Genomic DNA, 24,483 nt, shown 5'->3' on the forward strand with positions numbered 1-24,483 from the left:
GAGGTTTATGAAAAAGTAACACAAAAGGGAATTTCCTACTAGATGTCGATTGATACTTCAAAGCTAACATAATTAAGACAGTGTGATAATGGTATAGGAATAGACAGTGGAATTGAACAGATCCCAGAAGCCCATGGCCACTGATCCCTAGAACAGTGTGACTGCTGTCTCAAGTATGCTGTGCTCAGCACTTGAAACTAACTCATGATAACACCAGAACCTGTCAAAGCGAATTTATTTTATTGCTGCCATCTTAGACGCTAAAGATTACTCTGCCCTGAGAAGCCAAATATTTACATACACATCTCGTATAGGGCATAGAGTCTCTTTGGTAGGAAATGCTTACACAACTAAGTGATATTGCATGCTGATATGAATGGGTTGCTTTTGCCTGAGCAGCTTGGACTCTGGGAGTAGTAAAAAGGTCTGGTTGCTGGTCAGGGGCGGGAGCTAGCTGGCTCAGTCTTCCTTGGATTTCCTGTCAGGTTTCCAGGTGTACAACAGAAGACCTGTCTTCTCCGGCAGAGGTAATGGAAAGCTTCACATTTGGAAAAAAGTGACCAGTTAAACAATTTATCCTTTAGCTATTTGATATTTATAACCAGCTAATACTTTTAGCGGTAAAAGTTCTTATTTTTTTAATGGCCTCCCCACACATATTTGATAGAACATTTAGAGGTGGCTACATCTTGTAAGTAATAGACTTATTAAGCAATAAATGTTAATATGCTATTTTATTTGCAAGCTTTTGCCATTAAGATTTTGTGGTTTTGCTTTGTATTGATTGTGTGCATTCTTAAAGAGTAATCGATTTTGTGTCTAAATTTGTGATTAGACCTGGATAATTGGGATTTTCCTGATTCTACTCTAGAACATGTCAATTTCGTGTCTGATAAAGGTGATATTTCGATTCAGTATAGAAGAGGTGGCTTTCCATAAATGGTTTGGGGGCAACAGCCTATCCATTTGAGAGGAACAGTTAGAGCCCTACCTCATATAATACACAAAAATAAGTTCTGGATGTATTCAGGTTCTGAATATAAAAAGCCAAAACTATAAAATTACTAGAAGTAAGTGGGAATTTTTTATAATTTTATAATGATTTAGAAATAAATGAGATACAGAGCAGCCTTGTTTCTTTTTGCAAAGAAACCTTAGAAGAAAAGATTGAAAGATTCAGACGAAAACTTCCATCTGTTAAAAGATACCATAAACAAAATTGAGACAAGTAGCAGGCTGGAAGAAAGAAATATAATAATCTCTATAAACCTGTGAGAAGAAAACTCAGTAGATGGAAAAGTAGGCAAGGGATGTGATCAGGCAGTTCCCCAAAGAAGAAATAAAATGGGCTGATAAACATGTGAACTAGTAAAAATCAGGGAAATACAAATTACCTGACACCAATTTGCACCATTCTGATGGGCACAAATGAAAGAGGTTGAAGACAGCATGAATAGGCACTTCCAGAAATCATTGCTGGAGTGTAAATTGTTCCAGTCTTTTTGGAGAGCAGTATGGCTCTATGACAACATTGCATCTGTAACAGATCAAAGCATATATTCCTTTGACCCAGAAATACTGGGACATTTGCATCTCAATATACATAACGGAAGCTTTGTTACAATATTGTAATGGTGAAAACAGCAGCAACCTAATCATCTATCCCCTCATGGGGGACAGCTAGCTTCTTCCTTCCTCTAGGCTGGAAACTAAAGCCCATTTCCCTGGTTACCATAAGCTCCTGCTTAGTCCCTGGGGTAAACAGCAAGTTGTTGTGACAGGGTGAGCACACAGAAGAGAAGATGGCTCGGACATCGTAGGTGCACACTGCCTTAGCTGGAGGTTGCCTTCTGGATATTAGAAGTTCACCTCTGCACACAAGTTCACGTTGGAGTTTTTTACATTTTCTAGTGGAAGTTCCTGAATCAGGTAACCTAGTTCTCTGGGTGATTTTAATAGTAGCAGGTCATTTTTAGGAAGGTGGGATTTACACGTGGAGAATTTGGGGGAGGATTCAGAGAACTATTTAACAATCTAAAACCTGATTTTATTTCGGTCAAGTTGATGAGCCTATGCTATATCCCACATAATGAAAATCAATGCTTAGTCTCCATGACATTATCCCTGACAAACTCCCATGATTTATTCAAAATAAAATTTGACTTTCTGATATGTTAGTCACTCTTGGGCTATAAATATGTACAAAGAAATCTCTAGTTACTGACCAAAGAGAAAGAAGAGTAACCTCTTCACTCCCGGCTATCAGACTTCTTGACAGGATGTTTAATATTTATCAAAAATTGATCAGATGCTCTTTACCCAACAGTTTAATTTGCATAGATAATGAAATTACTTACAAAAGCCAGCAATTGAGTTAGACCAGCCCTGTTCAATAGAAATGTTACGTGAACCACAACATTTAAAAATTTCTAGTAGCCACATTAAAAATGTAAAAGGCCATTTGTGCTCTTTTTTTTTAATTTTTTTTTAATTTTTTTTTTATGGTGCTTGAAGTAAAACAGCCCATCCTCTGCAAGTCCATCGATGTTGTTCCTTAGGCCCTCTCTCTCTGCTCAAATTGTTGAAGGATGGTGGTTTGTTTCATGGTTTTTGTATTTGAGTCTAATGCACGTTCTAACATGATAGAGGCAATGCATTATTGTGTAGCCACGGTTTTCTGGAGAAGTTGATATTTTAGGAATTGTATTTCAGATCTTAAATAAAATTTGTTTCTAAATTTCAAAGCAAAAAAAAAATGTAAAAGGCAGGCAACATTAATTTTAATAATACTTTTATTTAACTCAGGATATAAAAAATTTTTCAACATGTATTCAATACGAAAATTTGTAATTTTACATTCATTTATGGGTATTAAGTCTTTGAAATCCAGTGGGCATTTTACATTTAGAACATATCTCAGTTTGGACCATCCTCATTTCAACATTAATGTTGATTGATTAATTAATTGATTGATTGATTGATTTAATTAATGCTCAACATTAATATATGACTAGTGGCTACTGCATTGGACAGTGTAGGACTAGCCTTTACAAGCTCTAAAGGACAGAAATGGTTATGGTGTCTCCATTCTCTATCACTGTATCCCCAGCATCTTACACAGTACCTGGTACATAGCAAGTATCTGATAATATTTTTGGCTTAATGAACGAGTGGATAAATCTAAAACTGTCTTTTCACTAACTCCTCAACCTTTCATACATTTGAGTTATAGTTGTCACAAAAATAGTTGCCAATAAACTTATAATGGAGTATCTGCTGTACAGCCATTTAGAGAAAATCCTAGAATAGACTGTATGTCCTTTCTGTCCAAAAGCAGTTTTAAAAAATTGTCTGTTGACTGCAGGTAATAAAGTGAGTGACGTTATAGAGATTCTTAGAGTTCCCATCTGCTGACCACGGCAATTCTGTTTTTTCTTTAAATTTGCCTCACTAATTTTTATTTATTTATATATTTTTAAAATATACATATTTTCAATAAATATTTATTTTTAATAAATACTATTTATTTTTGAGACAGAGAGAGAGAACAAGCAGGGGGGGGGCAGAGACAGAAGGGAACAGAGGACCTGAGGCTGGCTCTGTGCCGACAGCTGTGAGCCCAGTGTGGGGCTTGAACTCATGAACTGTGAGATCACGATCTGAGCCGAAGTCGGACTTCGGGCGACTGAGCCACCCAGGTGCCCCTAAATTTGTCTCACTAATTTTTAGAAACATTTATATTTTGAGAAGACCGTTGTGTAACCCAACTCCTGCCCCCCAAATCGTATATCTCTTAAGTATAATTATATCAAAGTCCACTGAGAGCTGGACTGTTTTGAGCGTCCCTGTCATTGTTTACTCTGACTTAAAATCAGTGAAACTTCTAGTACCTTAAATATCTCCAGCTGTTTTAGGTGTTGGAGGTAGTACGGAATAATTGTTACACATGACCTTTCCCCTTGAGGAGCTTATAACCTATTTGGAGGAGAAAAACCATTAACAAAATGAGTAGAGAAGAATTAAATTTGTAAGTTTTTGTTTAGTGTTTTCTGTGTGCCTTAGGCTTGGTGCTAGAAAGATGAATACAAGTACATTTCTCTCTCTTCAAATAGCTTGCAGATACGTTGAAGATTCATATCTAAACCAATAAACATTTTAGGGGCGCCGGGGTGGCTCAGTCAGTTGTGCCCGACTTCAGGTCATGATTTCACAGTTCATGAGTTCGAGCCCCACGTCAAGCTCTGTGCTGACAGCTCGGAGCCTGGAGCCTGCTTCAGGTTCCGTGTCTCCCTCTCTCTCTGCCCCTCCCCTGCTCGTGTGCGTTCTGTCTCTCTCTCTCAAAAATAAATAAACATTAAAATAAAACTTTATTAATAAACATTTTAATAGCAGTATGAAAAATCTGTGAGGTACAAGAATAATACCCCCTTATGCAGATGAGGAAGCTGAGACTCAGTGAGGGTCAGTGACTTGCTCAAGGTAGCAGTTAGAAAAAAACCTGGATTCAAATCTAGATATTTGTAGGAGCCTTTGCTGTTTCTTCCACACCACACTTTCTGTATTTCAAGATTCCTAGAAAGAGAAATTGAGTTCTTCACTTGAGGTAAATCACGGCTCATGAGTCAATTTTCTAACTGATTCTAGATTGCCTAATATATTCATGTGTTTACATAATCTTGTAGAAAGTGCATATCCTATCATTTGAATTGAAGGGTGCTGAACTGTAAGGGCCCTAGGGTTTTATTGGTGAGAAAGCTGTAAGGGCTGGACTTGGAGGCATTTCCACAAGGAGGCATTGAAGGGTAGGAGGCCAGGCCAAGGTCTAAGGGAAGCACTCGCCTTTCCAAGCAGGGAGACAAACTTAAACAGGCAGGAGTGTGAGAGATCAGGACAAAGTGAGGTCATCAGAGGCCCTAAATCACTAGTTGAACACTCCGTACTTGAACAGGAAGGAACCATCAAAGATTCTCAAGCAGGACTAACAGGTCGGAGTTGAGTGATTCGGTGATTCATGGTTCATTAGTTTTTTAGTTTCTCTTAGATCTGTGCAATTTCTTTTCAGTTCTTATTTAAAACTATACCTTAGGAAGTGGGATTTTGATTAAGAATATATATATATAAGGCTTATGTTAGGTTGATAATAAATGTTTTTTTATATGACAGAAGTTTGTTAGGTGCCTAGCATCGTCCTAAATATTAATTAACATTATACTAGTGCCTGTTCCTAATATAAGAAATTAGATAAGTCCTTAAGGTAACAGACAACTATAGTAGCTTCTTATTCTATCCAATATGTTATTTAAGCGTCTTTGGTTCTATAGCTATGTAAGGGTTTGTGTAGACTTGTATAAACAATTGTAAGGATAATAGAAACCATATAAAATTTTAGGGTTTTTTTACTCTAAAATAATTGTGAAGTCGTTTTTAGTGAACTAGGTGATATAATTTCAGAAATTACAGAAAGCTTCAGAAAGCTTTCAAATATCAATTGTAGAAATAGCTTTCCTTAGTAAAGCTCTTAATAGGGTGAAAGATGCTCTTTGAGATAAGTATAAGGATATTTTTTGTTGACTGCCATAATGTCTGGAGTGGGATTTAAATTCTAAATTTTGCTATAACTCTTTGAAAGCCAGTTTTCTTTTTAAGTGTGTAATTATATACTGTGGACAAATCATAGGTTTTATGTGTGTGTATTTTTATTTATACATGACTCATTCACATTTGTGATTATATTTATGTAGTTCTCTAATATTTTCAGTTTAATTTAGTTGGCCTGTGTTTTTGTTCTCCTCTAAGGCAATAAGAAAATTTGTCCTGTTAGCTTTTGGATTATTAAACCCCTCCTCCTTCTCTTGCAAATTTCAAGTTGTCAGCCATTTTCTTGAGTTTATAATGCTATTTTTCCTCCCTTGGAAAAAAATTTTTTTACAGTTTCCAAAATCTGAAAGTAGTTGTATGAAATAGAAATGGAGACTAGCTCCTTAAAATTATCTTAAGTAGTATGTGCGAATGTCTAAAATAACCTAAGCAAATAAAAAGTAAATCCACGTTATAAATCTTCCCCATCCCCTCTTAAAGCTAAAATGATTATGACCAAATTTTGTTTGTGTTTTTAATCTGCTTGGCCATCTGTGGAAGACTGTCCTCTTCTTTCCTAGGCCACAGACCTCCACCAGCACGAAGTGGACATCGTTGTGTGGCAGATAATACCAACCTCTATGTGTTTGGAGGTTATAACCCAGATTACGATGAATCTGGAGGGCCAGATAATGAAGACTATCCTCTCTTCAGGGAGCTTTGGAGGTATCATTTTGCTACAGGAGTCTGGCACCAGATGGGCACAGATGGCTACATGCCCCGGGAATTGGCATCTATGTCACGTGAGTGCAAGCCGTCCTGAACTTTTGACTCTTTCATAATTAAGCAATGTCTGTGAGAACAGGTTCAGTGCCGCGTGTTTTTTGTTCATAATTTATAATAATACTGTAATATGATTAAACCCTGTTAATGGGTAGACTTTTCACTATGGTAATACTATAGCATGGTGATTCAGAATCACTTGGCAGTTGGATAGTCCTGAGTTTAAATCTAGCTGTGTACCATTTGCTTGCTTGATGAGTTTTAGCGTCAAGTTCCTTACCTGTAAACTGGGATTAGTAATATCTCAGAGGGTTCACTATAAAGTTTCATATATATGTATGTATGCTAAGCACAATGTAGTAGAAGATCAACAGATGGGGCTTATAATGGCAATGATAGCTTCTGAACAAAGTACTTCACGTGTAGTATCTGTTTACCTAACGACGTCTACGTAATGCACAAACTAGAATTACTGCCATTGTACAAATGAGAAACTGAGTGGAAAGAGCCCAGGTATGTCCATCGACTGATAAATGGGTAAACAAGATGTGGTATATACACACACACACACACACACACACACACACACACACACACACACTGGAATATCACTCAGCCATCAAAAAGAATGAAATCTTGTCATTTGCAATGACGTGGATGGAGCTAGAGTATATTATACTAAATGAAATAAGTCAGAGAAAGACAGATACCATATGATTTCACTCATGTAGAATTTAGGAAGCAAAACAGATGAACATATGGCAAGTGGGGGAAAAGAGGGAAGTAAATCACAAGAGACTCCTAATGATAGAAAACAAACAGGGTTGATGGAGGGAGGTGAGTGGGGGGGTGGACTAGATGGGTGATGGGTACTAAGGAGGGCACTTGTTGAGATGAGCACTGGGTGTTATATGTGAGTGATGAACCACTAAATCCTATTCCAAAACCAGTATTATACTATATGTTAACTAACTAGAATTTAAATCAAAATTTGGAAGGGAAAAAAAAAAGAGAAACTGAGGCTACAGAGATGCCCTAAGGAAATGGCTAAGAGTGCAGGCTCTGGAGTTAGATTGCCTGGAATTGAATCCTAGCTTGGCAAGATTCTTTTTGGGAAACGTTCAACAAGGTTAAACCACTCTCCACTTGTTTCATCAGCTATAAAAATGGAGAAGATAAGATTAGTTCCCACCTCATAGGGCTGTTGTGAGGATTAATTTGGAGATTAAATAACTTTCCTGAGGTCACATGAGAATTGAAACCTAGCTCTAGCTGGCTTCAGAGCCCATGCTGATTCTTATTCTATATTAACTGAATAATTGATTTTAGAAAAGAAATGCCATTGAAATAATACAGTAGCACTATTTTGGGAGCATTTGTCATCAGAGAGAAAGAGTGTGTGTGTGTGTGTGTGTGTGTGTGTGTGTGTGTGTGTGTGTGTGTGTGTGTGGCGGCGGCAGGAACAGAAGAGATATAGAGAAGAACACCAAAGTTACCAGCAGGATATTGGTGTTTCTTTTTATCTGGTGGAGGATTAAGGTGACAGAAACCATAATTTAAAATGTAGAGATCGTTCATTCCCCTGGCAAAAACAGAATGATCATTTTATCCCTTCATCCAGAGCCCTGCTGGGCCTTTGCTAAGACAAAGATAATACTTCATGTTCCTCTGCTTTGCTGCGTACTTGAACCGCCTTGAGCCGCAGTGGTTCATGTCATTTAGTATTATTATCCACAGTGTTTCATGAACTCCACAAATACGCATTGAATACGTGTCACACACCTAACAATGAGCTGGCTACATGACACAGTCCATAGAGTGTGAATTAAACCTTTTTCTGCAGTACTTTGTATTAGTTAGATGTCAGTGGTTTGGACTATCTTCTGAGAGCATTAAAGCAGGCTTTTTTTTTTTTTTTCCCCCCAGTTTCTCAGCGATTCTGGGTTTATGTGGGAACATACTACAGGTAGCCAGTACGTAAATGGAATTTGTGCTTCTTCCCCAGTTGTGCTGCATGGAAACAACCTGTTGGTATTCGGAGGTACAGGCATCCCATTTGGCGAGAGCAACGGCAATGATGTCCACGTGTGTAACGTGAAGTATAAGAGATGGGCTTTACTTAGCTGTCGTGGGAAGAAACCCAGTCGTATATATGGACAGGTACCAATCTGTGGCCAGTCACGGTGGATGTATTTCTGCAGATTTTTCTAGTTTGGGGGACAATGTCAGAATAATTATTTCCATGTTTTTAACAGAGAATAAATTCACTGGGGTTAATACTTGATTTTTCAGTTGTGATACGAAGTTGTAATTTATAAATCTGGTTGCTCGCCTTCTCCCTTCCTTTTTTTCCCTCACTCTTTGTTTTTAGTCCAATTGGGCATCGTGATCTAGATCTATACGGAAGTATTTTTCAGTGTCAGGACCCACCACATCCCCACCCCCACCTCCAGTGAGAGATTGGGCTCTACGTATGGTCTGCACGCTGCCACCTTTAGAACAATGCGATTCTGTGGAGAGCTTTCTAACCTAAGTTAGTAGAGGAGGTGATCTCCGCACTTTGGTACAAGACTTTTATAAGACTAATCTGAGCTAAAACACAGATTATGTGGAGATGAGTTTCTAGTTACATTGCCGTGCTTCAAATCCTAGGTTTGAAAAGTTATATCCAAAAAGATAGGGTGCGACCTACCAGCATCAGAGACCCTTTGAAAGTAATGGACTAAGCTTAAAACAGCTAAGCTTTGGCTTCTTGTTTAGCTGGCCAGCTTTCGTACTGGTAAATACCTTCCTTCTGAGCTATGTGTAGAGGCACACCCTAGATAACTCTGTCCCACCACAGGAGGCATTTAAACTCTGATAACATGATCATAACAAAAGCTGAGCTTATGCTAAAGAAGAATCTGGTGGAAAATGTGAAGTTTTATGACTGCTAACTCTAGACATTTTACTTAAGGAGTTCTGGTGGCTTATTTTCATATCTGCTTCTTCTTCTTAGAGCAGTTTTCTTCATACTGCTTAGAAAGAGAAGCAGCTTTGCATGGAAATGCTAATGCCCCCGATGTATACATTCTTGGGTTGGCTAAGACCCGTAAGGAACATCTAGTCCTCTTGCCTATCTAGGTAGGACTGCTTTCCAGTTGAGCAAAGCTCTACCTTTCTAAAAGTAATCTCTGGGTTCTCTAAAATCTTTAATCCTTTAAACGTCTGATATTCTAGAAGGTTAAAAAGTACAAAAGAATTTCATAAAGTCTGATTTTGGGGTATTTAGTAAGTTTACATTCTTTAACAAAGTGTTCATGAGTCAGTGGTGTTCACATTTCCTTGTTTTCCAGGCCATGGCGATCATCAATGGCTCCCTTTATGTTTTTGGAGGGACAACTGGCTATATTTATAGCACAGATCTGCACAAATTAGATCTCAATACCAGAGAGTGGACACAACTGAAACCAAACAACCTATCCTGTGATCTGCCAGAAGAGAGGTAAGGTTCTAGGATTAAAGCATATTTATTCTTTCTTGCTAAGATTTGACTTTATTCAGAATATTGGTAATATATGGTTTAAAGAAAATTCTTAAAGCCTGGTTAAAATAGCTAACTGGCTGGTAGATCCCAGTTCAGCATTAAAGAAAGGTCTTCTGGTTAAGGAGTGCTATTTCTCCATTAACTATAGATTTTTTCCTCATGTTATTTTCTTTTATACCTCAGTTTTTCTGCATTAAGAAGATAGTAACACTTTGAAGAAGAAACCAATGGTAGCAATTGTAATTAAATACCATATTACACACAAAACAATTACTTTCTAGTTACTTTTTTGATTTCCCTTCTTAACTTGCATATTAGGGTTCTTTGGCTCATTTGCTCGCAGCTGTATACCCAGAAGAAGGCGCGGTGCCCGTGGCATCAGTTCCCATAGTAATACTCAATGAATATTGATCGGATGGATGGGTGGAAAGGAGGAGGGAGGCCACTGATTTTAAGTGCCCTGTTAAGCACGCAAACATCACATGGTGCTCCTAGTTGCCTTCTAGGAACAGGTGTAGGCCTTTCACTTTTCTTTCCTGATAGGAGTTGCCTCTTAGCAGTAAGCTCTATGAAAAACTTAATTTCTTCCCCTCCTGTTTAAAAGTAAAGACAGGGGCGCCTGGGTGGCTTAGTCGACTAAGCGTCCGACTTCAGCCAGGTCACGATCTCGCGGTCCGTGAGTTCGAGCCCCGCATCAGGCTCTGGGCTGATGGCTCAGAGCCTGGAGCCTGTTTCCGATTCTGTGTCTCCCTCTCTCTCTGCCCCTCCCCCGTTCATGCTCTGTCTCTCTCTGTGCCAAAAATAAATAAAAAATGTTGAAAAAAAAAAAATTAAAAAAAAAAATAAAAAAAAAAAAATAAAAAAAGTAAAGACAGTGGGGGCACGTGGCTGGCTCAGAAGAGCACACAAGTCTTGGTCTTAGGGCTGTGCGTACAAGCCCCATGTTGGGTGTAGTGATTACTTACATGAATAAACTTAAAAAAATACATATTAAATGCAAAGACAGTAAACATTTTTTTATTCACTCTGTTCAGATGAATGCAGTTAACTCTGTTTCCTTTAAACAAAATAGCATAGAGGTGCTAAGGAAGACTTTATTGCAGTATGTCAGTGGGCTGATGACTGTAGAACTACCGTGTGAGGACTTGGGAGGTGGACCGCTACTGGAATAATTTTGATGTAATTTATTTTATCAGCACCAGGGCCTTCAGGGAAAGGAGGAAATAGATTAAGTTTTCAAAGCATTTTCACATGGTTGCCTTCTTGAATCATTTTATGGACATATTATAAATTGTTTCAGCTTCTAGCTAGACTGCTTGGATGAAAGTTCTGGTAGGTGTTTCACATCATATTCACAGTTCTGAGTAGCGTAATTTTTCTGATATCTTTGTATCTATTAAATAAGTATCTTCATTTAAAAGCGCATAGTCTAGGGTTTCTAATGAAATGTAGACAGATCACTTTTTAGAAAATCTGGAAAATACAGATAAGCAAAATGAAGAAAATAAAAAAGCAAAACCTAAATCTAGGGATAACCAGGGTTAACATTTTGGATGTATCTCTGTAGTCCTTTTCTGTGCGTATTTGTGTAACTATAAATTTTTAATGAGATTATAGCCTATCTGCTCTTACATGAGAGCATTTTTTTTTTAGTTAATGACACGAAAAGAAGTTTCCAATATATTAACCATCGTCTACACCTACTTTCTTATTGGAGCATACTAATCCATTGTATATATATTCTATAATTTACTGTGAATAATTATCCAATAAAAATATCCTGTAGCTAAATCTTAGGTAGATAATTTTTCACTTTATTATAAATGGATTTTATTGTGTATTTTCAGATACAGACATGAAATTGCACATGATGGGCAGAGGATTTACATCTTGGGAGGTGGTACTTCCTGGACAGCTTATTCCTTAAACAAGGTATATTTAAAAATAATAATAATGAGAGACAGAGAGAGAAGGATAGGAAGAGGCATGTTTCATACCAAGCAAGATAATTCTGTTACTGTAGATATTTAGATTTCTGGACAGGTTCTTCATTAACACCTGTTGTGTGTTACCTGCTCGTCGTTAACAGAAGGCCGAACTATGCCTCTGTTACACTTTCCAGTCGACAGTTGTAGTGATCACACACTAAAAACACATGAAAATGAATCCTGGCACAAACTGGATGAGGAAAGAGACCAAAAGGAGGACACAGTAGCTTAAATGGAGAAACCGATGAGAACTGGAGCCACGTTGCTCAGAATGTCCCACAGAATGTCTCTCATCATCAGTGAGATGTCTAAAAAGAACAGTATTTTTAGGGCTCTGCATCACTCACTTTAGAAAGCTGTACTCTGAAGGTTTTTATTCATCCATTCCTATGGCATTTCTAAATGCACATCTCCCAGGGAAGATCTAGATTAGGCTACAGAGCTCCTGCTCTGCTTTGGAACCTTATTGATCTTTTTCAAGTTTTGTCAAAACTGCATTCTCATATTTTCTTATGAACAGTTGCTTTTTTCTGGTATAAAAAAATGATACACACGTTCGTTGTGAAAAATGTGGTAGTTGTAGAATTCCAACTTTTTTACTTCGTTTTTTTTCTGTGATTTTAAAAAATTGGAGTCCTATATCTGCTAGTTTTCAACTGCTTCATTTAATGTTTTTTGCCTTAATATTAGGGAAAATCAGAGAAAAGCAAAAGAAACGAAGACTTTTCAACCAAGAATACATGTTTATTACAGGTTGTTGTTAAAAATTCAGTTTTCAGGGGTGCCTGGGTGGCTCAGTTGGTTAAGTGTCTGACTCTTCATTTCAGCTCAGGTCATGATCCCAGGATCGAGCCCCACATCAGGCTCTGCGCTTAGCACAGAGCCTTCTTAAGATTCTCGCTCTCTCCCTTTGCCCCTCTCCTCCGCTTATACACTCTTTCTCTAAAAAAATAAAAAATAAATGTAAAAAATTGCAGTTTTCAGGCTAGCTAAAGTTATTTATGTGTGTGTATCTTCTCTTTTTCTCCCCAAGATCCATGCATACAACCTTGAAACGAATGCGTGGGAGGAAATTGCCACAAAACCCCACGAAAAAATAGGTAAATTTAAATTATTGATTCATTCTTCTTTAATAACTATGCTTTATATTTTTACTTATTTTAGAAGAGAAAAAGTGCTTTTATTGAGTTATATGACAAGTATAATATCTGTTGTACTGGTATTATAACTTATTTTATTCCTTAGCCCAATTATGCTTCCTCCGCAACTGTGCAGAGACTTTTAATGGGGATTGTTGAGTTCTGTGGAAATAGGGAAATGTGGATGGGTTAGGAAGCAGGCACTTTGAATCAAGGTCCGCTTGTTTTTTGTGGGCATAAGGGCTTGGGAAGGCCATTAGTAACCCCGTTTTGTTCCCCTGGCACCTGAGCATTGTAGTTATGATGGGACTCCGATGGCTTTAATTTAATGTGAAAAAAGGAAGGGTTGGAAGGACTAATCAATGATTGCTTAATGCAACAAAGGGGTTGTTTTAAGTAAGTGACTCATAGGATGTCTTTCACCGTGGCACATCACCGTTATTCTATTCTTTCTGTGGATAATGGGTTATTTGTGTTCATGTGTTTGGCAGGTTTTCCTGCAGCCCGAAGATGTCACAGTTGCGTTCAAATAAAAAATGGTAAGTGTTCTAAAGAACATTCTAGTTTCATTTTTGTAATCGTATATGCCAAGAACGTCTTCTTTTTTTTATGTTTATTTATTTTGAGAGGGTGAGTGAGAGTGCGTGAGTGGGGGAGGGGCAGAGAGAAATGATGAGAGACAGAGAAGAATCCCAAGCAAGCTCCATGCTGTCAGCACAGAGCCCGATGTGGGGCTCAATCTCCTGAACCGTGAGATCGTGACCCCAGCCAGAATCAATGTGCTCAACTGACTGAGCCACCCAGGTGCTCTGAGAATGTCTTATTTCTTAATAATAGCTCCTTAAAGGGGGCATAACTTTGAGAAGAGTCTACTTCTTATAGTTTAAACTTAAAGGGAAACCCATAAAATTATGGTTCTCTCAGCAGTTTTCATCCAGTAACCTAGTGGGGTGTTTGGGTTCCCTCAGTTACCAGAGAACTCAAAAATTGGTGATAAGTAAGCTTCTATTACACCACCTGACCTTTCAGCACCTCCCCCCAACCAGTGTCTGTGGCTGTGGTGGGTAATACTAACAATCTTGACATACAAAATGGACACCTTGGTGGGCAAAGTATTAAAATTACAATGAGTCCTTCAGAGTGGTATTTTCTAAAGTTTATTCTGTGTTCTGTCAGATGCCAAATAGGACTCTTGGCTCATTCTTTGGCCGTATTACAACAGAGGCATTGTGTGGCTTCAGAAAGCAGTTGAGGCTACTTCATCCGAGTGTGATAAATGACTCCTCTTTGGACAACCCTCCTGTCTTTTAATTTACAACTTACTTTATCGTTTGGTATACCCCCTTCCATTTTCCCTGGGAGGAAGGTGTGTGTAAATGAATTTGATAGCCTGTATCCTTTCGGCAGTTTTGTTTGGATTTCACTAGGATCATGCTGCCATCTCTAATACAGAGGTACATTTTATTATGCTCCTGCTTTCTCGGTAGGATTTATAGATAGTGGCATCGTTCGGCTTTGCCTCTGGAAGAAGCAAAGCTGTACCTTGCTTTGGAGCTGAACTTTTCTTGAATCTTAGGCCAAAAAGTTTCCGGTGTATTTTGTAGTTTAATTAAGTATTGGCTTAAACCTGATCTAGACCTGAATTAAGACATCTATTCATTTGATTCGTTGAGGCCAGGCAGTATACTAGTGGAGTTCAGCCTTAGTTTGGGGCATTTAGTATGAATGTTTATGTAGACTTTGTTACAAGTCGTCCAGTTATAACTGTCTAATTTTACAAAAACAAAGCAATGACGACGGTAAAAAAAAAAAAAAAAAAAAAAGAAAGACCTTTGATTTTGGAGAAGGTTTAAAGAACTTAAAAAACTGTTTAGATCCAATGGGGCTTCAAACTATCCTCTTTTGGCTAAAGAAAATTTGTAAGAACTACTTTTTCTGCCCCAAACTGAACATTGCAGCGAATGTTTCTCCTCAGGTTAAATGTCTACATAGAAGACATCTGTCTCTATGGGCAGATAGGTGTCCATCCTTTCCAGAGCATTATTTAAAAGAAGAATTTGTAAACTGGTGACCTGCAGTTATGTTTTGTCTGGCTCACATGTGTATGCAATTTTTTTGGATTAGAATCGAAGTGTTTCACTTAAAAAAAAAATCCAGATTTCTAGCTTCTCTTATAAAAACAGATCTGGCAGTTGCTGACCTTAAGCTCTACATGGTGTCAGTCAGCTGGTGCAGGGCATGTGCACTCTTCTTATTTGTTTCCCTGGATCTCCTGTTTGTGTATTTTCCCTGGACCTTCTCATTCATTCACTTCCTGTGCCTACAGGTATTTGAATTTGAGGACCCAGACACGAGGCCTGCATAGAGGCTTGCTGCATCCTTAGCCTTAGCAAAGATCCCAGCATAGTATCCATACTTTAGCAAGGGACAAGACAGCAGCAGGGGAGGACCACCCGGCTAGAGCCGTCTGTAGTAGGGGGGAATCCACTGAACTTGTCCCCTGTCAGCCTGCCAGGTGATCTACAAAACACGCTGTGGCCGTGACTCTTTTCTTTGGTGTGATCATGGGTCTCTCTCTCTTCTTGATAGACGTGTTTATTTGTGGGGGCTATAATGGAGAAGTGATCCTGGGAGACATCTGGAAGCTGAATCTGCAGACTTTTCAATGGGTGAAGCTCCCAGCTACCATGCCAGAGCCAGTTTATTTTCACTGTGCAGCTGTTACACCAGTAAGTTCTTGTTTTCATATCTTCCTTACATAGTTGCAGATGATAAGTCTTTACAGTGATATTAGCGAGAAAAAAAGATTCTGATGTTACCAACCTTGGATAAAGAATGTGTTTCTAAAACTTTCTTCAAGACAAAGCCAGCCCTTCTTCTGAGAAGAGGGGAGAAAAGCCGTCATACACAGTTTAAAAGAGCAGCATAAATATAAAAGAAATGCTGTGCATGGCATTTAGGCCCCTGCAGTGACATAAAAGGTGTTTTCTGGAAGGGCAGGATAGCTCTATCCCCCCGATGCCTTGTTCTTAAAGATCCCACCAGTTTCTCAAGGCAAAGACCTTTATTTTCATCTTTGTGTTCCTAGTATTTGGCACAATGAATACTTAATATAATGTTACTTTAATGTTCGTTGAAGTAAAAAAAAAAAACAAAGAAAAAAGCTACAGTTTTCCCCTAGTAAACTCATTTATTATTTAAACGCCTCTTGATCTCTGCACTATGTTGGGATCAGTGAGAAATTCTTTTTGTTTTGCCCCGTCTCCATTTGGCCTACTGTGCATTTTGTCGCTGACTCTTCAGCCTAAGTTATCTGCTTCTCTCCCATTTGAATTTGTCCTCTTTTGACTGCCGTCTGTTCATAGGCTGGTTGCATGTACATTCATGGAGGAGTGGTGAACATCCATGAAAACAAACGGACTGGGTCACTGTTTAAGATCTGGCTGGTGGTGCCGAGCCTGCTGGAACTGGCATGGGAGAAGCTGCTTGCAGCCTTCCCCAACCTAGCAAACCTCTCCCGCACACAGCTTCTGCACCTTGGACTCACACAGGGACTCATCGAGCGCTTGAAATGAGGATTTCTGGACTGTTCATTGATACTGGAAATGTTAATTTAAAGAGACTCCTTTATTTATGGGCAGTGTAGAATTGGTTACCCTGATCAAGGCCTTATTCAGAAAATACATCAGATGCCTTTCTGTAAATTGGTTTTAAGTTTATGGCAATCTCACTTTCCCTCGTGCTTCTTTCTTTGCTTCTCTCCCTCCTGCCTCAACACACACACATACTCCCATACTCCCTCTTCCTGGATGGACTTGAGGGAAAGTCTGAAAGTACCTTAACAATGTTATGAATCATGATCAGATAAAGAATTTTTTAAAGGATCTCTGAAACTATGACCATGTCAGCCAGTGCTCCACAAATTAAAGCAGCATCATTGACAAAAACAAATAAAATTTTTAAAAATGTAAATCCAGCAACAACAATAACAACAACAAGAAGGCTGACCTTGAGAATTGTGCAGGTTACATGCCAACCTAGATGTCAACCTTACTGTTTTCCAAGACGCCTCTAATTGCGTGGCTGGATCTGATGGCAGCACCGGTTGACATCTTGCTGCATCGATACCCAAACCCATCCTTTGACTTTGGAGGAAAGTCAGGCGGCTCAGCAACTCTTGATCAGTGATTTCTTTCCACATTCTTCTGGTGCCAGCAATGGTTAGATTTGGCCGTCAAAAAGCTTGTGTGTGTGTGTTGTAGTTGTGCTGTTTATTGTTGCTCTTAGAAATTATGGCACCAAGAACGTTTCAAATCAAGGAATTGATGGTGGTCAAAGTTCTTTGTTCTGGGCAGTTTTGAAATTCCCTTGTGCTTATAACTGGTTTCAAGTATCTCTGACTTCTTCGTGGGGGGACTTGTAGACCCTAAATATGTGGCATAAATGCCATGGGGCGTAAAAGTAAGCTTGTGAGAGGCCAGAAAAGAGCAAGGCGGGGAGGGCTTCAGCTCCAGGCTGTGAGCTTTGACCATCATATTGGCCGTTTCCTTTTCAGAACTTGAACACTGGGCCATGCACCTGCCATTTTCTCAGGCAGTGGGTTTTATCTCTAGAAAGCCAACTGGCCCTTGATTTTTCCCTTAGCTTATTGCCTCTTTTTTGTCTGCTTTAATGTGCATGGTGCTGTGAGTAATTGTCTAGTTATTGGATAAAAGGTCTTGGGGGAAAAGCCACAGGCCATCCTTCCCAAAGAACTATTGTTTTCAAAACTAGCATGAGGAAGGAATGAAGCTGAAGATCATTAGCTTTTTGGTGTGACATTTTAGTTCTGGTTTGTTTTGTATTTTAACTCTAAAAAAAGGAGTGACCTGAATTTTCACTTCTTTGCCATCAGGCTGCTAGAGTAGTTGAGCAAGTCACTGAGACGTGAACATTTGGAAGTCCTCAGGTGTACGAAAGGTGCGGAAGGCATGCAAGAAGGCACAGTGCTGATCATCCCGTTGGTCACCTCACAACAGGAGACTCAGACGGGAGATTTGGGACACATTTTTCCTTTAAGTGCCTCTTTTTCACTTAGCTTTTAAAGTTACTCTTCTTTTTTCCTTCATCCCAGAAGGGATCTCTTTAGCTCACGTGTGGATTTAAAATCACCTTTGAGTTATGGCTAAAAAGTCACCCTCCAGTGTTGAGTTCTGGGGAAGAGAAAACTGTGGTCTCTAGACTTGGACTCTTAACTTCCATGCCTTATTAGAACATCCCATCCATGTTGGGTTGAGTTCATGGAGCCCAAATTCTGCAAGGTCTTATGATACCACTCACCTGTGAGTTTGGGTCCTTTTGGGGGAATGATGGGTGTGGGGCAGAGGCAGGACAAGGAGCAACTCCTCTAGAGGTCCCACCCCCATCTTGCCATGACCAAGTCTGTTTGACATTTAACCTCTTACCGCCCACTGCTAAGCTTACTCCAGTGAGGAGCTCTCTCCGGAGCAAGTCAGGTCGAACAGCCCCATGAGTTCAAAACAAAGCTTTACCGCACGACTCCAGCCTGGTCTCTGGATATTCGGTGGACTATATCCAGTTAAATAAGCTGTGCGGTCTAGGGTGGTGAAAGGGTATTTGGTCATGGATTTACGTAGGGACCAAAGCCTCAGTGCTCAGCCTCTGTGCTTACCCTTCCGTGCTCCTTGGGAAATAAGCAGGTCTCTAGCTTTGCTACACTGGAGAGCTAGAAAGAGCGTCTAGTTCAGTCCACACTTGCTAGCAAAAAGGATTTAAGCCTTCTGAGGGCAGTCTTCTTTGAGGTAGACTTTGGAGGCCCGACATCCAAGACCTTGTGTGTGACATTTTTATAAAAGTACATATCCTTGGTCTAAAGTGTCTTCTTTTCATATAACACTAGTGAAAGCGATGTAGCATGACCAGCTCTGAGTGCTATAGAACCACACATATGCACATGTTCTGGATGCCAAATGAGACTGTGTGTATGATGACTTAAATGTAGATGAGCAGAATTTTATACAGGGGGTCCCCGACCATTTAGTATCCCTATAACCAGCACCCTGAATTCCCGACACTGTTACTTGGTTTAGGAAAGTTTATGCCTGCTGCTTCTCTGCCTCTTTGAGGTACTCCCTGCCATCTTACTGCAGTCCTGTAAATTCAAGTGCAATATATAGAAACACATATGGATATATACAGATTATATATAGGGTGTAACTATAAAGCAGGTAGACTACTTTTTTTTTTTTTTTTTTTTTTTTGAAATCTGCCTTGGGGAAAGCCAGCTCATTCCTTTAGAGTCAGCTTATACCAAGAATTTGAGATGTGACCAGCTAGCGTAAGCCAACTCTTGGTCAATCTGGATTTTCAAATCCTTGTCTTCTTCCCCCAGTTCTTAAAGACTTCTTATTCCTTGGGTTTGTTAGAGTTGAGACTTTCCCCCAGTCATCTTTTGTACTATCTCACGCTTGCCTATCTTACTACGTTTCTTGCCCACGAAAAAAGGAAGTCTACCTGTAAGGAATTTCTAAATGGAGAATTAAAATCTAATATTTAATACTGTCAGCTTTCCCATGTACATACTAATTTATCTGTGAATATAAGACTTTGTTAAACGAAGAAAATGATGCTTTCTTCATTTAATAAAATATTTTCCACATTCTGGAAAATCTTATTAACCAATATAGAATAGAATGAAATTTTCACTGTTCTTCAGGGGCCAAACTGAAATCCTTTCCACTGGCAGAATCTGTTTTCAGGGCCCTCGTGACATGGTGTAAAAATTTGCTCTAAATTATTCATGTCCATCACATAGCTAGATTTAAACATATGATGATAAACATTAACATTTCTAAGCAAAAGGTTTATTAACGGTGACCTTCGGTTACCCAGAGTAGCAAGAGTAAAGCACAGATAATTGAAACTCATAGATAATCAGCGTTTCAACTTTTCTATCAAACAATTGATCCATTTATATTCTTCCTCCTCCTTACCCCTTTCCCACAAGCACCTCCTTTTCAGTGGAGCAGGGCTAATAAGTAGTTAGAAATGAAAACGAAGAGTCACGGAGGGCTAGAAACCAGCAAGCATATAGGCAGCCCTATTAGCTGTAATTGTCAATTTGACGACAGCTGTTGAATGCTGAAATTAGGACCCACGGGTGGTAATCCTGAGTTGAGATGTTAACTCTTCACTCCTCTGCTTCGGCACGGTTTTCCTGCCCCGAGTTCTAGGCTGTCTCTCCTGTAACCACCAAAGAACTCTTAGCACCTAGAGGAAGAAAAAGCTGCTGTGTGTGATGCAGAAGGAATCCCATCGTTTGAACACATTTCTTTGGCTCTTGACAAATACTTGCTTTTCCTCTGTTCTTGCAGGAGCCTTATTTTTTCCTTTGGGAGTACCTTTTCCAGCCATATAGCTTGGCATGTGGGAAAAGGTTGAATTACCCTGTAAGTCCGTGTTGGTCTTAATTCTGTAAAACCAGTTTGTTTTTATGTGGTCTTACAGATGTTTAGCAGGTGGCACCGTTACTATAAATCGTCTACCTGCCAGCACTCTGATGTAGCACAAGAAGCCGTTTTCCTTACTCTTCATTGTTCTGGCATTGAGCTCCAGGACGGATGAGGGCTTACGGTCCCGTGATCACGAGCTCCAAAAACTGGTCACTATTAGCTTAAAGTGCTTTGGTTCCCCAAATTCCTCGGGACTCTAGGGACGTTGGCAGGGCCCGAGGTCGGCTTCGTAGAGCTCTGTACCTCCCGTGTGTGCCGCCGCGGGTCGTGCCCAGTGATGCGGTTTCCCTTCTGAGGTCGCTGGGTTTGGTGGGAAGCGACCTCTTCTCTTACCTGGTGTTACAAAAAGAAGTTCTGAGTTGTGCTTCAAAAGCGGTACCATCTTTTTCGTTGTAATTTTCATGATTTTATTTTTTTTTCACTTTATAGAAGTTTTTGAAAGGCCCTGCTTAGTCAGTGCGCAGCGTGAGTCAGAGGCAGTCTCGCCGAGCTGTAGTGATTGCTGTTTTACTAGTTGCACATTTAGAATACAAAGGAGGCATCAGAAACACACTTTCTCTGAAGCCACTTCCTTGTACACAGAGTCTGAGCAGGGACAGCGCCAGGCATTTCCCTGTAAAGGCACCTGCCGGTGAGGATCTGACTGGAAGAACCTAGGCAAGAAAGGGGAACCTCTCACGCAGTCTCTGAGGGCAGGCCTGGGCTTGGCTCTTTGTACAGGGTGTGCTTAGGCCACACACGATGCTTGCCTTACTGTAAAGCTATTTGCCACAGTCCTGTTAAATAGTGTGGAAGTCCTTTTGCAGTCTGGTGTGCATGCCATATGATCAGGACAGCTTTTCCACCTTATTTGGTCTCCTACGAGCAAGTAGGAAAAATAGTGAATTTACCCTAAAATGTCCAATCTGTATTTATGTACCTTGTCAGTGTTTTGCTGTTGGTTTTCTAAAACAATCTGATCAATAAATCTTATCCAAATCTATTTGGCTCAAGGCGACCTTGATTGTGGGGCGGTGATTTGCGTGTACGCGAGCTCACCTCTATGACGTAAGCATCAGTCTGCCCGCCTCCGCCACCCCTTTCCCACCCACCAGGGTGCACTTTTCTCTGTAATTAATATCTGTGAGTCATCTGCCTTCCACCGCCGCCTGCCGTGGGTCCCTCTCTCTGTTCACCATCCGGGACTCCTGGACCTACAACCGTCCCCTCAACAGAACGCTCTTCCCCTCAGGACACCAGCAAGGGAGCGAGTGACTGTGGGGCAGACCACACTCCCTTTTCCTGTCCCGTTCTGTATATTCCCCAAACTCCCACTAGCCGAGTCTGTACGGATGTCTCAAGGCTTTTCTGAAGAGTTGGAGGAGCTACAGGGAATTCAAAGGGAAGATGTGAATCTTTACATACAGAGTCACAACTGTCTCTGAGTCAAGGAAAAAACCCCAGGAGGAGCTGAGCCCTTCCCAGGGGGTCCTTTGGGGATGAAACCACAGTTCCTGGTTCTTGCCTCGGTCTTCCAGATGCTTCTTTCTCCAAAACCTCTGCTTTGTATCGCTTCACCCTCTGCTAGGATCCCTCTCCCAGCAGTGCTTTTCTTCAGGCTCTGAAGTCCGGTGTAGGTGTGGACACTCCCAAGTCTGGTCACTTTTAAGGTCTCTCATCCAGAATCGCACATATGCCTCTTAGTTTTCAGTGTTTCCATCGACAAACTGTTGGATCAAATATACCTTCCTGGGACAAGTAATCTTCGATATTCTGCCATAAATCGACCAGAGGAAAACATGACAATTTCTACCCCCTGATTTATAGGGCTTCCCAGCCCACGTTACAGTTAGTACGCAGAGCAGTCTCGTTTCCTTTGCTTTATTTCTCCTACGTCTTCTGAAGTATACTCCGCTGAGGCCCATCAGGGGCAAGAAATGGACCCTGTGCCTTTTAGACTTTAGACCAGCCAGAGCTTTGAAATGAACTCTTGTTGGTATCTAATTCGGTTCTTAGTTAAGCCCCGTCTCAGCTTGGGTGGGAAGAGGTTTCAGTGGCTTAGTTGGTTTGGGTGGTTTTGTTCTTCCAGTTACACGTGTAAGATTCTAGTTTGTCAAAATGCTATTACGAAGCTCTGATAACTGAACAGTAGGACCACAGTTCTCTTGCAGTTAATCTTTGGTAGTAACTGCTTGATGGGAGACGACTTTGGTAAAACCATCCAGTTTCCATACTTACCTTCAGATAAAAGGCCCAGCTTCCAGACCAGCGCAAAACCAATGGTTTCCTGCGGTGATGGAAATGTTCTATATTTGCGCTGTCCAGTATGTGGTAGCCACTGGCTATTCAGCACTTCAGATGTGGTTAGTGTGACCGAAGAACTACAATTTTCATTCCATTTAATTTTCATTTCTGTAAGTATAAGCTGTTACGCGTAGCTAGCGGCTACCTCAATACAGTGCTGGAAGGAGATGGCCTGGAGAGCTGGAGAACCAAGGCTTGGTTAGCTCTTGGCTCTCGGCTCTCGGCTCAGTCCTTGTTATCGTGTGGCTGCGATAATGTGTGAGGTGCTTTGAAGCATGCCTGGCACATAGTAAGCAGGATCTAGGTATTTACCGTTCTCGCTCTCTACAGTTGATGGCACAGGGAATGAAGACGAAGTATTTACCAAAAGTTACAAAATTAACCAATAAAGAAACTAAGAGGACGAGACAAGGGAAGTGGGGTGACATAGGTGAGAGCTAAATCCTCATGTTCCATGGCAGGAAGGTAATATACAGAATGTCTCAAATTAAGCACTAACCAGGAAAGCATATTGACTAGAGGCATAAAGGAAGGTATCAGAAAACACAAACAAAAACAGCCAGAAGAGCTAACAGTGGTCAGGTGGCCCGGGAGGTGTAGAGGGCCACAGCAGGGACTGCTGGCTTTTTTAAGTATGTTCACGGTTTTTGTTCATTTTTTCCCCCTTTTCTCTCCTTTATAAATCAGAACCCTTCATGACTCTTTCGATTTAGCCCTTTTTCAGGATACTGTGAATCTGGGTCCGTTCTGACCAAATCAGGCTGTAAAAAATTGGGTGATTCAAAGGGTAGGGCTGGAGTATTAGTATTTTTAAGTTCTTCATTGATTAAGAGGTAGCCTGACTGGTATTTGGAAATCTTCGATTTAAAAGCCCATCTTGGAAGCCGGTAGGAGAAAAAAAAATCCAGGAGAGGGAGAGGAAAAAAAAAAAAAAAGTCTCAAGATTTAATTGTTGCCCGAAGACCATTCCTCACCATCCTGTCCCTTCATAAAATCAAGCAAGATAATACATTATTTTAGAGGCTTTTTCTGTCATCCACTCCACAGTGAGGGGAGGGGAGGTGGAAGGCTTCTGAGCGATACACAAAGCAGACCCGGCAAACCCACCCATCCTGCACAGGCCTTGGGGTCTGGCCTCGAAGTCTCCGGTGGAAGAGGGAGACACTTTTCTCAAATCCTCAAACACACGAGTGTGTCTGAGTTCCTTTCCAATGGTCCGCCTAACAGGAGGGCCTCCGCAGCGCTCCTAGGAAGGAAGGCACCGAGCTCAGCTCAGGCAGACGGGGCAGTGACCAGCCCAGCCCAGCCCAGGGCTGTGAAGGAGAGAAGGACAGAGACAGCTGGGAGCTCCGGCCACTTGCTATTTCAGGAGCCCGCACCCGGCCTGGAGCTGTAGGGTGGCTGTGCCCATGGCAACTGTGCAAAGAGAAAGCCGCTGTTAGTCCTCGTCACCTTAGACCACACCGGTCAGTTCGTCCCTCTTGCACCTTCCACCGAAAGCTGCCTGGCTACCGGAGCCGAGGTGGCTCTCCCTGCGACGGCCAAGGATGTCTACAAGAGCTCCTCCACTTGAAGTGAGCGAACTTGCTCCGGCCTCCGCCAGGCATCTGGGGTCTCATTTACTCCCTGAGCCTCACCCTGGAGGAAAAGGTAGCGTGCACTGCAACAGCCAAGGT

General features: G+C 40.7%; 1 protein-coding gene across 4 annotated transcripts in view; it reads left to right on the forward strand.

Annotated features, from left to right (window-relative positions):
• The window catches only part of KLHDC10 (kelch domain containing 10), a 59,446-nt gene extending 37,940 nt beyond the window's left edge, over positions 1–21,506 (forward strand). For all 4 annotated transcript variants that reach the window (XM_019452737.2, XM_019452739.2, XM_053898271.1 and 1 more), the window contains 8 exons: positions 6,159–6,380; positions 8,366–8,520; positions 9,696–9,844; positions 11,734–11,818; positions 12,908–12,974; positions 13,505–13,552; positions 15,603–15,742; positions 16,379–21,506. In XM_019452737.2, coding sequence (XP_019308282.1) covers positions 6,159–6,380; positions 8,366–8,520; positions 9,696–9,844; positions 11,734–11,818; positions 12,908–12,974; positions 13,505–13,552; positions 15,603–15,742; positions 16,379–16,588 — 1,076 coding nt within the window. In that variant the 3' untranslated portion in view covers positions 16,589–21,506. The remainder of the gene's footprint in view (positions 1–6,158; positions 6,381–8,365; positions 8,521–9,695; positions 9,845–11,733; positions 11,819–12,907; positions 12,975–13,504; positions 13,553–15,602; positions 15,743–16,378) is intronic.
• Positions 21,507–24,483: the final 2,977 nt, after the last annotated feature.

The sequence above is a fragment of the Panthera pardus genome, unplaced genomic scaffold, assembly GCF_024362965.1.
Source record: "Panthera pardus isolate Hobbes unplaced genomic scaffold, ASM2436296v1 HiC_scaffold_8, whole genome shotgun sequence".
Taxonomy (NCBI): Eukaryota; Metazoa; Chordata; class Mammalia; order Carnivora; family Felidae; genus Panthera; species Panthera pardus.